The sequence below is a fragment of the Mandrillus leucophaeus genome, unplaced genomic scaffold, assembly GCF_000951045.1.
Source record: "Mandrillus leucophaeus isolate KB7577 unplaced genomic scaffold, Mleu.le_1.0 Scaffold306, whole genome shotgun sequence".
Classification (NCBI taxonomy): Eukaryota; Metazoa; Chordata; class Mammalia; order Primates; family Cercopithecidae; genus Mandrillus; species Mandrillus leucophaeus.
Window position 1 is genome coordinate 647,656 of NW_012103210.1, and position 16,041 is coordinate 663,696.

General features: G+C 45.1%; 1 protein-coding gene across 1 annotated transcript in view; it reads left to right on the forward strand.

Moving 5' to 3' along the window:
• SMG6 (SMG6 nonsense mediated mRNA decay factor) overlaps positions 1-16,041 on the forward strand; it is a 247,894-nt gene that overhangs the window by 58,021 nt on the left and 173,832 nt on the right. The window contains 1 exon segment of the mRNA XM_011987266.1: positions 5,747-5,892. Within this exon segment, the coding sequence (XP_011842656.1) occupies positions 5,747-5,892 (146 nt within the window).

Here is a 16,041-nt window from a genome sequence, read left to right on the forward strand (position 1 = left end):
GGGTTTCACCGTGTTAGCCAGGATGGTCTCGATCTCCTGACCTCGTGATCTGCGTGCCTCAGCCTCCCAGAGTGCTGGGATTACTGGCGTGAGCCACCGCGCCGGGCCTGTTTATCTTTTATAGTTCTCGTTTTTTCATCTTTCTCTCCTTTACTACTTTTCACTCAGTGTTTTCTTTCCTTTTTTCCTTGGCCTATGTTTGTTCTTTAAATTTTCCTCTACCATGTTGCTCTAAGTCGAGATTTCTCAACCCTTGGCACTGTCAACGTTTTGAGCCAGGTGACTCTGTTGTGAGGGGTGTCCTGTGCGTTGTAGGATACTTAGCAGTGTCCCTGGCTTCTTTCCACTACGTACCAGTAGCACACTCCCCCACCAAATGTGATGGTTCAAAATATCTCCAGACATTGCCGAACGTTCCCTGGGAGACAAAATTGCCCCTCGTTGAAAATCACTACTCTAGATATTTCTTGCCCTGTTAGAGACTTTTGGGACTAAAAAAGTTATAAATCTTGGTGCAGAATGTAGGAACATTTAGGATATATTTTTATCAGCTTATGCAGTAGTTACACCCTGATTTCCCCTCCACTTCTAAAATTCTTATATTTCAGCACATATTTTGGAATAAGTTTGGGAAAGGACCACAGTAATGATTAAAAAGCCAGATAATGACCGGGCGCAATGGCTTACACCTGTAATCCTATAGCATTTTGAGAGGCCAAGGTGGGAGAATCGCTTGAGCCCAGGAGTTCAAGACCAGCCTGGGCAACATAGGGAGAAGACTCCATCTCTCTTTTTAATGGATATAATAGAGAATTTTTTTTTTTAAAGCCAGAAAATGAGATCTGAAAGGAAAAATTAATTTTAAAAAACATTAAGGTAAAAAATATTTATTTAGAGGCAACTGTAGGGTGCCTACATGCTTAAATATAAAAGGGTCCTAACAGGATAGTCTTGATTTTTATGGAATGACAGTAAGGGAAATTGGCTTCTGTTGTAGCTGGAGAGATTTGGGTTAGGTGTAAGAAAATTTCACAGAAGGGAAGATGGTTGAGAATTTTCTTTTTTGGAGGCCTTTAAAAATGAATAGATTATCTCATTTGTCTGAGGTGGTTTACTGTGTTCCAGGTTATTTTTCAGGATCTCTTTTATTCCTGCCTATAACATATTCTGTTGTCAAAAAGGTAAAGCCAGCCCAGTTTCACCTTCATGAGAAATGACTTACGGTAGCTTTCATTGAGGAAAATGTGTGTCAATTCTAGGCACTGCATTCCCTCTATGGGTTGCCTCTTATTCTGTCCTGAAGGTAAAATAAAATTGAGCCCCATCTTTATTCTGGAAGGCAGAAACAGAAATAACATTTCTGTTGCAGGGAGAAAGGTATAGACGTCTGTAAGACTAGGAAAGCAATGATCCCAAGCCACACACAACTTCGTGGACTGTTGCCTAATTACCAAGAAGATGTGAAATGTGGGCGGCGTTGAGAACGAATTAAGAGTGAGGAGATTGTAATGGGGAGCAGCTGAAGGCACATCACTCTCCCGCCTGCCTTTTCAGAAAAGCCCCGACGCTGTGCTTCCGGGCATGGTCTGCTCTATGCCTGGTGCTCCACAGTGCATCAGCATAGACTCGAATGCCTACTGTGTGCAAGATAAGTCTCTCAACTCCCAGCACTAGCTGACCAGAGGTTCAGAGCTTTAGAGGAGATACTCAGTGCCAAAAAGAGTTTGTTTTTCACTGCTTACTAGTTACAAGATCTTGAGAGTAAACAAGTCAGAGCTGCTGTGGGCTTCAACTAACCTGATCAATGGTTTAAAGAGATGATCTCTGAGGTCCATTCCAGTCCTTATGTTCTGTAGCACTATGATTTGTTTTTTTTCTCATTTCCACCCTGTCACATGGCTTAATTTTTTGGTTTTGTTCTTTTGCTCCTGGGTTGTTGCTGTCTTGCTCGGTTTTTAAACATTAAGAGGTTGGAAAAAACTAACCTGGATTGTTTTCTGCAGAGAATGTTGTCTAGCCCAGCTGTGTTCCTCAGCATCTGAGGGCTGAGTCCTGCTCGGTTAGTCACCGTCTGAGTCAGTCCTGGGCCTAGGTCCCGGCGCTGTCTAAAAGATTCGTTTCTTGAAACTGCCATTCAGATGAAACAAGGTGTCCCTAGAGATCACTTCACAAGGCACCACTTTTGTCCGTGAAACACACAGCCCGAAAACGATGATATCTTCTGAGGTTTTAAAGGATAGGGACAGAGTCATCTCGGATTCAGGAGAAGGACTCGGTCGGGGTGCCATATGGTTCCTGACAGACCCTTTCCTGGTGAGAGGCAGATTACACCTGCGCTCGGACTCCAGTGAGAGAGGTTAGGAAGCTGCAGCCTCTAGGCTCTGAATTTGTGACAGATAGTATGCTTTTGCTTCCTGTTAGCCTTGATCACAGTTACCACTTTAGTTTTTACTTGCTTGCCTAGTCATGCTATTTGCATAGCTTTAAAGTCTCTTGGAATTCAAAGACTGATGTATTTATTTTGTACTTTTAATTTTTAAAAACATAATGTTTGTGCCTGATTCATTTTTTAAGTTAACAAATGTTCTTAAACACAAAAGTAAGATGTATTCATTATGGGATAAATCTTTTCTTTCTTTACAGTGCTCTTTGTAAAGTATTTAGAAAACTCAGCAAAGAAGAACAAATAAAAAATTACCCATATTCCTACCACCTAGAGAAAACACTGTTAAAATTTTTTCAGTTTTTTTCTACATATCACATACATACTTTTAAAAATTGCTTTATAACTATTTCTTAAAATATATTTTGAAGTTTCTCTCACATGATTAAAAAATGTGATACAACTTTAAAAACTAGTATTCAGTTGTATGCATTTGCATCTTAATCATCTATTGTCAGGCACTTTCGATTGCTTCCAATTTTTGGCAATTATAAATGACCACTTTTTATAAGTTTTCTCTGTTGCTTCTCTTCCTACTTTATTGCTGCGACTGCTGTTTCTTCTTAGATATAATTTTATAATTATTACATAAATATTATCTAGAAATCCTTAAAAAAGTACAACATTAAAACTAAGACTAAAATTTCTTTTAACTCTGTGTCCTCCAAAAAGATAGCACTAGACATCAGGGCATGTATTCTTCCAAACCTTTCACTGCGTTTACCTGCTTACTTACATATGTGTCCATCAGACTTACTTACATATGTGTCCATCGGTAAGTGTAATTTTCTGTCTGTAACGCAGGGTGAAGCAAAGATGATTTCTCAAAGAGAAAGACATAAAACTACTTACAGGTAGTTTGAGGCCAGAATTAGATAGCATTTTGGTTACAAAACTGGAAACCAGAAACCACCTACTGAGCCCCGAGGAGGGTTCCTCTCTCTCTGTGTGTGCCTCCCGTGGTTACTGCTGAACAAGGCTGGTTTTGCATGAGTAGATCCACCTTCCCTCGCATCTCACATTTGAAGTTACTCTAACTTATATCCTTCTGCTTTCAGTTTTTTCTTTTGTTTTAATCATGTTGAATTAGTTGACAGGCAAAGGGAGAATTTTTTTTAAAAAACTTTTTATAAAAAGGAAATGTGGACAGTTTGACCTGGTGCTCGTTCAAGACTTCAGTCTGACCCAGGGAGTGTTAATGGATCTGTTTCAATTCCTACCCCAGGGAAGAGGCTTCCTCAGACACAGCTTCGAAGCAAAACTGTCCCACGTGACACTTCTGTCCTGTCGTTCTGTGCTGGCTCTCTACCGCCTTTCAACACGGAGACACATGGCTCTGAAACTTGCCCAGCGTGGCTGCTTTTCAAGCAGAGTGAACGCTGCTATTCTCGTAACGAGAAGTGCTAGCCCCCCTCCCCACCTCTGACCAGAAAGAGTACTGCACAGTGTCAGGATTTAAAATGAAACCTTTGTTATAGCCCATGGGGAAAAATGGATCTAGTCCAGCCCCAAACATATCACTCTCTGCCATTCCACATCTTCCAAGAGTTTTAACGGCTCTGACATTTTTTAGAGGGAAAAAAAAAAAAAAGAGTTTTGTTTTGTTTTGGAGGGGTGGGTACTTGAAATGGCATGTGGAGAAAAAAAGCAAATGCATGGCATCTTTTGTGCCAATGAAAATGAGGACAGCTCAGCAGAGAGGAGAACTGGAATGTAAACTGTAATTGACCCGTAACTGTGGCACGACTTCTGGGCACCAGGGGGTCAGTAATAGGAGTTGCCATCCAAGAGCAAGGAGCGAAGATTGCCAAGATTCCAGAAAACCTGGAGTTTTGTAATCTGGGGAGTGCGCTACTCAATCGGGAAGGGCCTGGATGGGTGAAGCTAGAAGCACCTTCCTCTAGAACTTGAGACTGGCTTCTATCTTTTGAGAAGGATTACCTTCCTTGTGGCTTTTCAGAAGCTATTAATCCAACCTGGAGCTTTTCCCCAACCCCACAAGTATGCCACAAGCAGCTTGTTTATTTGGGGTCTGGGGGACATGGTAAAAAATACTTTGGTGACCACGAATTGTTCGGCATAGCCCTAAGGCCTACGTGCCTGGTTACTCTCTCAAGCACCAAGCTTGAACTTGCTTTTTCTTTCTGAAGACTTCAGCTGTGGTTTGTTTCTGTTGCCAAAGAAGCTCCAGGCATGCACCGCTGTTTGGGATCCAGTGGCCGCAGTTGGCAAGGAGTGATTTGAATGACCTCTCCTTAGGAGCCCTAGGTCACTGGCTAGATTTCTGCCTCCCTGCGTTACAGCCTCTTCCTGTATTGGGAGTGGCACTTGGCCAGGGCATTATATTTCCACTGGCCTGAAAACATACAGACCCCGATGAACAGAGGCTTGTGAGAGGGAGGACGACGGCAACACAGGAAGAACTGAGACAGATGACTGGGGGCCTCTAGGTCTAGGCATTCTTCAAGGGGAAATTTGGGATCCTCAGGTGGAACAGTCAGTATGATAGTACCTCAGAAGACAGCAGCAGAACTATGTCTGGTTACCTAAAGTAAACCCTTGAGTAAAAAATCTTTAGGCCGGGCGCAGTGGCTCATGCCTGTAATCCGAGCACTTTGGGAGGCCGAGGCAGGTGGGTCACTTGAGGTCAGGAGTTCGAGACCAGCCTGGCCTACATGGTGAAACCCCCGTCTCTACTAAAAATAGAAACATTAGCCGGGCATGGTGGCACACACCTGTAGTCACAGCCCCTCAGGAGGCTAAGGCAGGAGAATTGCTTGAACCTGGGAGGCAGAGGTTGCAGTGAGCCGAGACTGGGTGAAAAGAGCGAAACTCTGTCTGAAAAAAAGAAAAAAAAAATTTCTTTTTTAAGATTCATGTTACTCTTTTAATTGAATTCAGTTTCATACCAGAGAGTTTAGGGACTGTGAAGGTTTTAGGAAATTTGTTGAGTATTTAGAAAAGCTGATGGTTTCAGAGAGAAACTTTGGTATCAGCTTGAATGCAGTTATTGCCAGGGGTGAGGAAATAGCATACCAAAGCATAATCACTCATAGTGATTTATCCAAAACTTGAGTTGTTTCCATCTCTGAACCCTGAAAACTCCTTTATCTTGAATTTGTTCAAAATTACAGGATTCCGGGAAGGTTTGTGAAAATAGCACAGAAATGTCCTAGGCAGTAGTTGTCTGGTATGTGTGTGTGTGTGTGTGTGTGTGTGTGTGTGTGTGAGTGAGAGAGAGAGGGAGAAAAAGAGAGACTGAAAGAGAGCATTGCCTCACCGATGGGTTTGCTGTATCTGCAGGATGGAGACATTCCCTGCAGTGGCTGAAAAGGTCCTCAGGGAGTTCCAGGTGTTACTGCAGCACAGCCCCTCTCCCCTTGGAAGTACCCGCATGCTGCAGCTTATGACCATCAATATGTTTGCGGTCCACAACTCCCAGCTGAAAGGTAAGGAATGTTTAGTTTCTTCATCTAGAATATAGACAGATAGAGATTAATGTAGCTTCTTTCTACCATACCTACCTCCCCCCACCCCACCCCAGAACACACACACCCTCCCCTTCCTACCATTGTCTCAGATATTGAGTTTACTTTGAAATCTATATGACTCTCCAGTGCTTGGGTGGGATGGAAGGAGGGAATCATGGGTATAGAACTTAGTTTGCAAATGCAGAGATGCTGTTGCACATCTGGCCGCACGAAAGGCAGCAGCAAGGCCTCTTGAAGGCTGCAGACCCAGAGCCTCTCCCAAGGGAGAGGCATTGCTGAGATATTTCATTGCAGAGACCATACGCTTGGCAGGGATTGGGAATAGCTGTTTCTGGACTCATGTACCCTGTTTGTTCAATATGGAAAAGTCTAGTTCCCTATGGGATATCCCTAGTGGGAGCCTGCCAGGGAGTAAGAACCAAAAATTGATGAGCTTTGGTGATTCAAATCTGGAAGCACAAAAACCACCAGGCCCAGAATTTGGCTGGTATACCAGCGTGCATTCTGAAATGTTTTTCTGAACGTGTTGGGGTTTTTTTCATAGGGGGTCGGGTGGGTGTGGAAGTAGAGGGGAGAAGGGCAGATTGGCAGGGTTTTAAATGCTTTGATGACCAGGTCAGGGTCAAAGGATGTCACCAGGATTTCTTCCCTTCCCTTCCGTTCCCTTCGTTTCACGTAGGTAAGGATGATATGGTATGACTTGATGGAATTATGTAGCACAGGGATGGCATTATTTTCTGTGTTTATTTGCAAGGGTGATTTGGTCCATGCTGGCAAGGAGTCATTTCAGAACAGTGACAGAGAGCGTTTGGTCTCAGGGCAAGAAATGCCAGGAAGTGGGAATTGGCCCATAGAGACCCTGCTGTAAAACAGACCTGGTGTTTCTTGACAGAGTGCCGCTGGGTCTCTTGTTGCCCCTTTTCATAGCACTTTCTCTCACCATGAAGTCGGTTTATTTATCTCCCTGTTTGTACTTACGGGTTATGCTTCACTTGCTTGTGGTGGGGGAGTGAGTATGCCACACTTTGCCTTGAAATGGAAATGTGGGTCTTTCTGGGACTAGGCAAGGTCCTCTCAGAGTGTGTCTGGGTTCTCAGTCACTTCTGAATCCTAGAGGATTTCCTCATCTCGTGCTGCCTGCTACAGCGTTTACAATTTCCAGCAGAAAACAAGATCGGGGACTTAGATGCCTTTTTGAACTTGGCTAATTTTTCCTGAGATGGCTATTTGGGTAAATGGCCCTGAGGAAGCATCGGGTCCTAAGTGACAGCACTGGTTTTCAGGGAGAAGAGAAGAAAATTTGTAAAGTGCTGTGCTGGTGAGGCCCAAAGGGGAGGGACAGTCTGCACCAAGTAGGAAGCCCACTTGACTCTGGAAATGGGCCCTGAGGTGCCCTCCCGTTCATCTTCCTCCCCAGGTGCCCTCCCGTTCACCTTCCTCCCGAGGTGTCCTCCTGTTCATCTTCCTCCCCAGGTGCCCTCCTGTTCTCCTTCCTCCTGATGTGTCCTCCTGTTCATCTTCCTCCTGAAGTGTCCTCCTGTTCATCTTTCTCCCGAGGTGTCCTCCTGTTCATCTTCCTCCCGAGGTGCCCTCCCTTTGATCTTCCTCCCGAGGTGCCCTCCTGTTCTCCTTCCTCCCGAGGTGCCCTCTTGTTTATCTTCCTCCTGAGGTGCTGTGTTCATCTTCCCATCTCCACTAAAAACAACCCACAGAGTTCAGTGAGCTGCCTGTCTCAGAGCTGTAGCCTCAGCCAAGACATTGTTCCTGCACCAAATGACCTGTGGCTTCTTTAGGTGTGAATGTGAAGGACCTGCAGCCCTTGCCCCTGAAGCATCTGTTTTCAGCAGCTTCTATTCCGTGGAAAGGAATACCTTGGCCTTTTAATAGGCCATCAGTGAGTCTTTTTCTTGTAGCTGTTGTTAAGAAAAGGTTAAGAAAATAAGGGTAGGCCGAGTGCGGTGGCTCACGCCTGTAATCCCAGCGCTTTTGGAGGCCAAGGCGGGCATATCACCTGAGGTCAGGAGTTTGAGACCAGCCTGGCCAACATGGCGAAACCCTGTCTATACTAAAAATACCAAAAATTAGCTGGGCTTGGTGATGGGGACCTGTAATCCCAGCTTCTCAGGAGGCTGAGGCAGGAGAATTGCTTGAACTTGGGAGATGGAGGTTGCAGTGAACGGAGATTGCAAACTATACTGCAGCCTGGGCAGGCAGAGCAAGACTCCATCTCAAAAATAATAATAATAATAATTAAGAATTAAAAATTAAAAAAAAAAGAAAATATGGGTAAAAGGAAGGTAAGATGGTGAGTACAGAGAAAGAAATTGGTTGTTCCCTGATTTGAGGCCAAGGTAGTTTTTCTAGGACTCTTCCATGGTGGGTCATAATGAGCACCCTCTAGCCAGGAGAGACATGTACAAATAAAGCCCATACTTGAGACCCTACTCTTCATTACTGGTCTGCTCCTGACTCTCACCTCATTGTTACCTCGATGAGGTAATTGGGGCCAAGAAGAGTATGAGTTGAGGTGGTCAGAGGCTCCAAGGGTGTTTCAAGGAAAAACGGCCCAGGCCACAGGATATAACACTCAGCGAGGACAGAGAGCTCTGTGGACATGTTGCCAACTACCCGGTGTGCAGCTGAGGCGGCCATCCAGACCCCACTGTGTGGGCTGCCGTTGGGAGAGGGGCGAGCAGAGTCTAGACCCCACTGTGTGGGCTGCCATTGGGACAGGGGCAAGCGGAGTGCTCAGCAGGGCTGGCTGGTGGGAAGATGCACTTTTCCATTTCCCAGCACATGAGTCATCATCCTTGGTCCCCTGTGCTGTGCTTGCCTGGACAGTGGCAATAAGGGGGTGTTGTGGCTGAGTAGCAGCATCTGTGCTGGGGGTGGAGAAGGAAGGGGGTTGGGGAGAGGGTAAAGATTTAAATCCTTCACTAATCAGCAGCAGTTTGAATCACATTTTTATGAGTAAGGAAGTGATAAATCAGCCCTGCGTGTTCAACCCCCAAGTCCCGTCAGCCAGTGCCCTTCTAAAGGTTTCTCCCCTGGCCAGTCTGCATGCTGTCAGAGTTGCCACCCACCCTCAGGGCCCTGGCTGCCTGAAACCAGGAAGCAAGAGCCTGATGCTGCCTTGCCCTCCCAGGTGCTGGGGTCTGTGGTGAATTGGCAGTCACTGCAAGCTACAGAACATCTGGGCCATCATTTTTCTTTCCGTTCCTTCTTGGACATGTCCTTCTGGGTGGGTGTTCGCACATGTCAGTTTCTGGACTCTGTGGAGGAGGAGCATTCCAGCCTGAAGCAGAAGTGATCTTGTGGCCCACCAGGCAGCTGAGATCCTCGCAGTCTCTACCTGAGTCTTCCCTGTAGATGTGGTGCCTAAGGAGTATGATTTGGAGAGCCACAGGGAGCAGATTCCTTTCTTTAAAAGTGTGTCCCTTGCTTATGCCTCTAATGCTGTCGTGAATCATTTGTTTTTGTGTGTTCAGCGCCACCCTTGTATAACTATCTTCTTTTCACAATATCAGTAATCCAGGATGGAAATCATATTGTTGCTAACATTTTACTGTGATTACTTTTCAAGTGTGTAGAAAAGCTTTGGACACTGCAGAAGGCAAAATGAAAGGAAAAGTTTCAGTGGTGGTGAGAGAATGGCATCTTTGCCTTTCCCTAGGTTATGGTTTTCCCAGGAGCCCACTCCGCTCTTGGGCGCAGAGGATGTGAGGCCAGATTTGCCCCCCTTCCTACAGGGCGAAATAAGTTGAGTAATGCCACATGATTCAGCCAACTAAACTTTCCAGTTACAGCAGTGGTCTTAAAACTCCTGGGTTCACGGGTGTCAGTGGAGAGCCCGTGATCTGCTCTCGGATGGGCCCTATGCAGAGTCCTACGTCAGTGGATACGGAATTCTAGAATCCTCATACTGCACACTCAGGTAGTTGGGGATAGAGAAATTTGAGGGATGGGACAAGGGACATTTGAGGGCCTTGGCTTAGGGCCTGGTATTTATTCGGCATTCAGTAAGCATTTGCTGAGTGCATGGGTGAGGAAGGCAGCAGTTCTGGGAAAGCCAGCTCTCACTGAGCAGTGTGTTCCTTACCTGGCCCAGGTCCAAAGCTGGTGGTGAGATAGGTGGTTCCCAGAGTGATGTCATGACTGGTAATCTCTCTAAGGCATTCCTGAGCCTGAAGGGAGGAAGGGCTTTCTCCACGTGCCTCAGTGTTTAACACTTCGGTAGTCATCTAATTGGTTGACGTGATGCCGGAGGGTGACCTATTGATCTAAACCACAAGTACGCCAAGAATTTTAATTTTTTAAAAATTTTGTAATTTAAGGAAATAAAACTCTAGTTTCTTGAAGGGAAGAATTGAAGCAGCATTGTTGTAGAGGAGCACTGAAACCCCCTTGCATCCCCCATCTGTGCCCAATTTGCTCCAATCTGGCCTTTTTTTGGTTCTTCCTTCATTTTCTCTCCCCCCCTCTTGTTCTCTCTTTTTCAAAAATGTTTTATAATTCCTGGAATCAAAACCATCTCAGGCACACACTGTTTTATTTTACTGTATTATTGGATTATACCGCCTATAAATCACTGGATGTTACTCATTGGCCACCACTGGAATAACTTCCCTTTTCTGTGCCCTGGCTCCCTCTTTTTCCCTCTACCAGTTTCGTAGCACATACATCCATTTCAGCTTTGCAGAGAAGCCCCGGTGGCAGCAAGAGGGCACCCAAGAGACACTTCTTGCATGTGCTGTTGGTGTTGCCTGCTTTTAGGGGATATTTGGGAGCTGGGATTGAGGTAGAGCCTGACTTGCATTCCTTTCATTATCATTTATGCTTGCTTTTTTTGGGCGGGGGGAGGGAGGGACAGCGTCTCGTTCTGTCGCCCAGGCTGGAGTATAGTGGTGCAATCTCGGCTCACTGCAACCTCTGCCTCCCGGTTCAGGCAATTCTCCTGCCCTAGCCTCCTGAGTAGCTGGAATCACAGGCGCCCACCACCACGCCTGGCTAAGTTTTCTATTTTTAGTAGAGACGGGGTTTCACCCCGTTGGCCAGGCTGGTCTCAAATTCCTGACTTCATGATCCGCCTGCCTCAGCCTCCCAAAGTACTGGGATTACAGGCATGAGCCACCGCGCCCAGCCTTATGCTTGCTTTGAATGGTGTTAGTAATCCTGAATTACAGGAGGTAGAGGGAGTGTCACATGTGGGTCTCTAGAGGGACAGAGAGCTAGCTAGCTACAGCTGTCTGTATAGGACTGATAGCTTTAACTTGTAGGTGTGGGGTGTTTCATGCCTCTGTTGTGACGGGAGGTGACTCTAGTTGAGTTTGGTTTGCAACCGAAATGTCCTTGTCTTCCAGCATACAGCCCATCTTAGAGACCTTCAGAAAAGCAGTTTGCTCCTCTGTGGTGATTCACTTCGTGAGTCTCTTACCCAAGCCGAATGTATGAAGTGCCTAATCCTCCGCTTGTCAGAACAGTTGTACAGGAAATCCACCTTTCATAAGAGGTTAGGCTTGAGTTAGCTGTGTAAACTGTCCCCCTCAGTCCTCCTCCTGTATCTTTGGTGGTGGAAACCCTTGGGCTTTTTCTCTACAAGGATCTGTGGGTAGATTTCCGTAGGTACTCAGTGCTACCTGACCTTCATTTTCAGGATGCCTCAGTTTAGAGAAAATGAACAGAGCCAGCCTGCGCAAGGAATTTTGTGAGAAGTAGATTCAAAGGTCAGAATAGGTTAGGCTTTGGAAGGCAGGCCAGGGAAGGATGCATGCTTTAGCTCTGCCCTCTTTCCCTGCGGGGAGATAGAACTCTCGACAGGCCGCTTAGTGTAGACTGCTCTCGGCACCTCGGCCTATGGATCTGCCTGTAGTTCCCTGAAAAAGAAGTTACAGAAGTGAGTATGTCAAGGGACCCACCTGTCTTTCTACCTCTGGGTTCCAGGGTCCTTGTTTTCAGAATGTATTTAGGCTAGGGAAGGAGAAATAGGAAAAGCCAAAGAAATGAGAAGATTGTCCTCTCAATAAAATTAAGCCTCTTATCATATCAGTTGAAGAAATGGTCTTTGTTTTGCCCCAAGATAGCAATGTGGTTTGGTGTCCATGGCTGCTTTGCTGTGGAGTACAGAAATGCAATATCCCTTGTTGCCCAGATTTCGTTTCTTTTGCCATTTTATAGCTTCTCAATTTGATTGTTTGTGGTTTTACTTTTTTTTTTTTTTTTGCCCCGACATGGACTTATTCTGAAGGAGAAACATTATTTGGGGGAATTTTGGCAGCAGGACACTTTTCTTTCTTTCTTTTTCTTTTTTTTTTTTTTTTTGTTTTTCTGAGATGGAGTATTGCTCTGTGGCCCAGGCTGGAGTACAGTGGCACAATCTCAGCTCACTGCAACCTCTGCCTCCTGGGTTCAAGGGATTCTCATGCCTCAGCCTCCCGAGAAGCTGGGATTACAGGCACAGGCCACCACACTCAGCTAATTTTTATATTTTTAGTAGAGACAGGGTTTCGCCACGTAGGCCAGGCTGGTCTCGAACTCTTCACCTCAAGTGATCTGCCTGCCTCAGCCTCCCAAAGTGTTGGGATTACAGGCATGAGCCACTGTGCTTAGCCTGGCAGCAGGACTTTCAGCTACCTTTTCAGAGCTGTACGTTTTCTAAATGTATAGCTTGGGTGTGGGTGTGGGACTCAGACCAGATACATACTGTGTGCTGAATTCACAGAGAAAGTAGGTATGTTCTAGGGGGATGGTGAGGGGCGGGAAGTGTTGAACTTTGGACCCTAACCAAGTAAATGCCTATCTGAGGAAGAATTGTGGTTTTTACAGGGTGTGACCAGTGATGACAGCCACAGCAATGACTCGGTGCTAATACATTATGACACTTTATAGTTCCTGCATATGTATTTTCCTTTGATTCTCTTGTCAGCCCTGTGTGACAGACTGGACAGAAATTTTGTGTCCTATTTCATAGATGAGGAAAAACGTATCAGAAAGGTTAAGCAGGGTTGCACAGCTAGTAAATTATACACAGGTATCAGTTGTCCACCCTTTAATATCAGAAAACAGGAAAAGCTTCTCTGGGCAGCTAGACAGTGCAAGGAATTCCCCCCAAATCCGAGCAGTCTTTTGTTCTCTGATGAAGAAAGTGACCTGTGAATCTGATCTGAGACAGGAAGAGGAACAGGAGTAAAGGTATGAGAGTTGGGGTAAGTCAGAATTCTCCCAAGTGGCGTGAGACTCGGTAGGGCTACAACAAACAAGCTAGCAGAAGGTTGTTGTTTGGGCAACTCGGGGCTGTCTGGCGTCCGTGTCCACTATTGTCATGAGTAGAGGAAGCCTCCCTCTCAAATGGAAAGCATAGTCCATGACTAGTTGGTGGAAGTGTTTATTCTTTCTCTTGGTTTAGAATATATAGTGTCTCTTAAAAAGGGGGTGGGCGGATTTTTTTAAGGAACATTGTTTCATATTTTCACCATCGTGTCTAGTATCCCTCTTGTTTTAGAAAAGAGGCCTTTTACATGCTGTTCTTAGAAGGGATTGTGCTGCTTTTTGTGGCCTGGGGAGAAGGTAGATATGTCTTTGATACAGAAAATAGTGTGAGAGTATAAAACATCTGAAAGAAGGATAAAGTAAATGCACATATAACTACCACCCAGGTTAAGAAATAGAATATTGTCAGTCACTCAGATGTTCCTGTATACTTCATCTCTGTATAGCTGTAGTTACCTCCCCAACAGGTAACTGTCATCCTGACCTGCGAATTCATTTCTTTGCTTTTCTTTGTAGTGTTATCAACTATTATGTATATGTGTGTATGTGTATATATATATGAAATATAATTTTGGGCCAGGCACGGTGACTCGCGCCCGTAATCCCAGCACTTTGGGAGGCCGAGGCGGGCAGATCACTTGAGGCCAGGAGTTCAAGACCAGCCTGGTCAGCATGGGGAAACCTTGTCTCCACTAAAAATACAAAAATTAGTCTGGATGCGGTGGCCCACGCCTGTAATCCCAGCACTTTGGGAGGCCGAGGCGGGTGGATCACGAGGTCAGGAGTTCTAGACCAACCTGGCCAAGATAGTGAAACCCCATCTCTACTAAAAATACAAAAATTAGCTCTACATCGTGGTAGGCGCCTGTAATCCCAGCTACTTAGGAGGCTGAGGCAGGAGAGTCGCTTGAACCTGGGGGGCGGAGGTTGCAGTGAGCCGAGATCGTGCCACTGCACTCCAGCCTGGGCAACAGAGTGAGACTCCATCTCAAAAAAAAAAAGTTAGCTGGGCACGGCGGCACACGCCTGTAATCCCAGCTACTCCAGAGGCTGAATTGAAGCACAAGAACTGCTTGAACCCAGGAGGTGGAGGTTACAGTGAGCCAAGATCACCCCACTGCACTCCAGCCTGGGTGACAGAGCAAGGCTTTGTCTCAAAAAAGTCAAAGTAAAACGAAACACATAATTTTGCTTTGCTTGCATATAGATGGAATCGTGCTAATCATACTATTTATATTATTTTCTCCCTGGTTTGTTTTGTTCCATATGTTTGCGAGTTCTGTCCATGTTCACATATGTAGCTGTAGTTCATTCATTTTCATTGTGGTAATCCTACATTTTAGTCACATTAGTTTATCCATTCTTCTGTTGATGGGCATTTCAGTTGTTTTCTCTTTGGGACTATTAAAAGCATTGAGTCTGTTGATGGTTACTGCAGTTATTGGTACATTGGGAGTTATATACATCTTCCTATATTTTAAAATGAATTTTATTGAAGTAAAGTTTACATACAATAAAGCACACCCATTTTAAGCATGCACTTCAGCCAGTTTGACAAATTTACATGCCCAAGTAACTAATCATCACAATCAAGATAGAGAATATTTCCATTATCCCAGAAGTTCTCTTTGTGCCCATCCCAGTTGATCTCCATCCCACCCCTTGCCCTAGGCGACTGCTTATCTGTTTTCTGTCATTCTGTGTTAGATTTGTCTTTTCTAGAGTTTCATGTAAATGGAATCCTAAGAGTCTGTACTCTTTGTGTCTAATGTCTGACTTCTTTAGCCTCAGCATAATAATTTTTAGATTTATTCATGTTGTTACATGTATCAGTATTTCATTCCCTTGTATTACTGAGGAGTCTGGATATTCTGTAGTTTTGTTTATCTAGTTACCTGTTGATAAACATTTGGGTTGTTTCTGGTTTTTGGCTATTATGAACAAAGCTGCCATGAGCATTTATATCCAAGTATTTTGTGGACATGTTTTCATTTCTTTTGTCTAAGTACCTAGGAGTGGATTTACCGGAGCATATGGCATGTGTATCTGACTCTGTGGGAAACGCTAAACTGTTTTCTGTGGTGGTGGGACCATTTTATATTCCCTCCAGCAGTGAGAGTTCCACTTTCTTTATTTCCTTGTCAGCATTTGGTATTGTCATTTCTTTTTATTTTAGCTATTCTAGTGAATGTGCAATGCTATTTCATTTTGGTTTGTGTTTCTCTAATAACTAAGATTGAGAGACTTTTCATGTGTTTATTTGCCATTTGTATATCTTCTTTGTGTTTAGATCTCTTGCCCACTGCACTGCACCTCCGCCTCCTGGATTTAAGCGATTCTGCTGCCTCAGCCTCCTGAGTAACTGGTACAATAGGTGCTCGCCACCACGCCTGGCTGATTTTTGTATTTTTAGTAGATACAGGGTTTCTCCATGTTGGCAAGACTGGTCTCAAACCCCTGACCTCAGGTGGTCCACCCGCCTCGGCCTCCCAAAGTGCTGGGATTACAGGTGTGAGTGCCCAGCCCCACTTGTTTTTTTTTTTTTTTTGAGACGGAATCTTGCCCTGTTGCCTGTGCTGGAGTGTGCAATGGCGTGATCTTGGCTCACTGCAACCTCCACCTCCCAGGTTCATGCAATTCTCCTGCCTCAGCCTCCCAAGTAGCTGGGATTACAGGCTCACACCACCACACCGGCTAATTTTTTGTATTTTTAGCAAGACAGAGTTTCACTATGTTGACCAGACTAGACTGGTCTCAAACTTCTGACCTCGTGATCCACCCACTTTAGCCTCCAAAAGTACTGGAATTACAGGTGTGAGCCACCGTGCCCGGCCTTTTTTT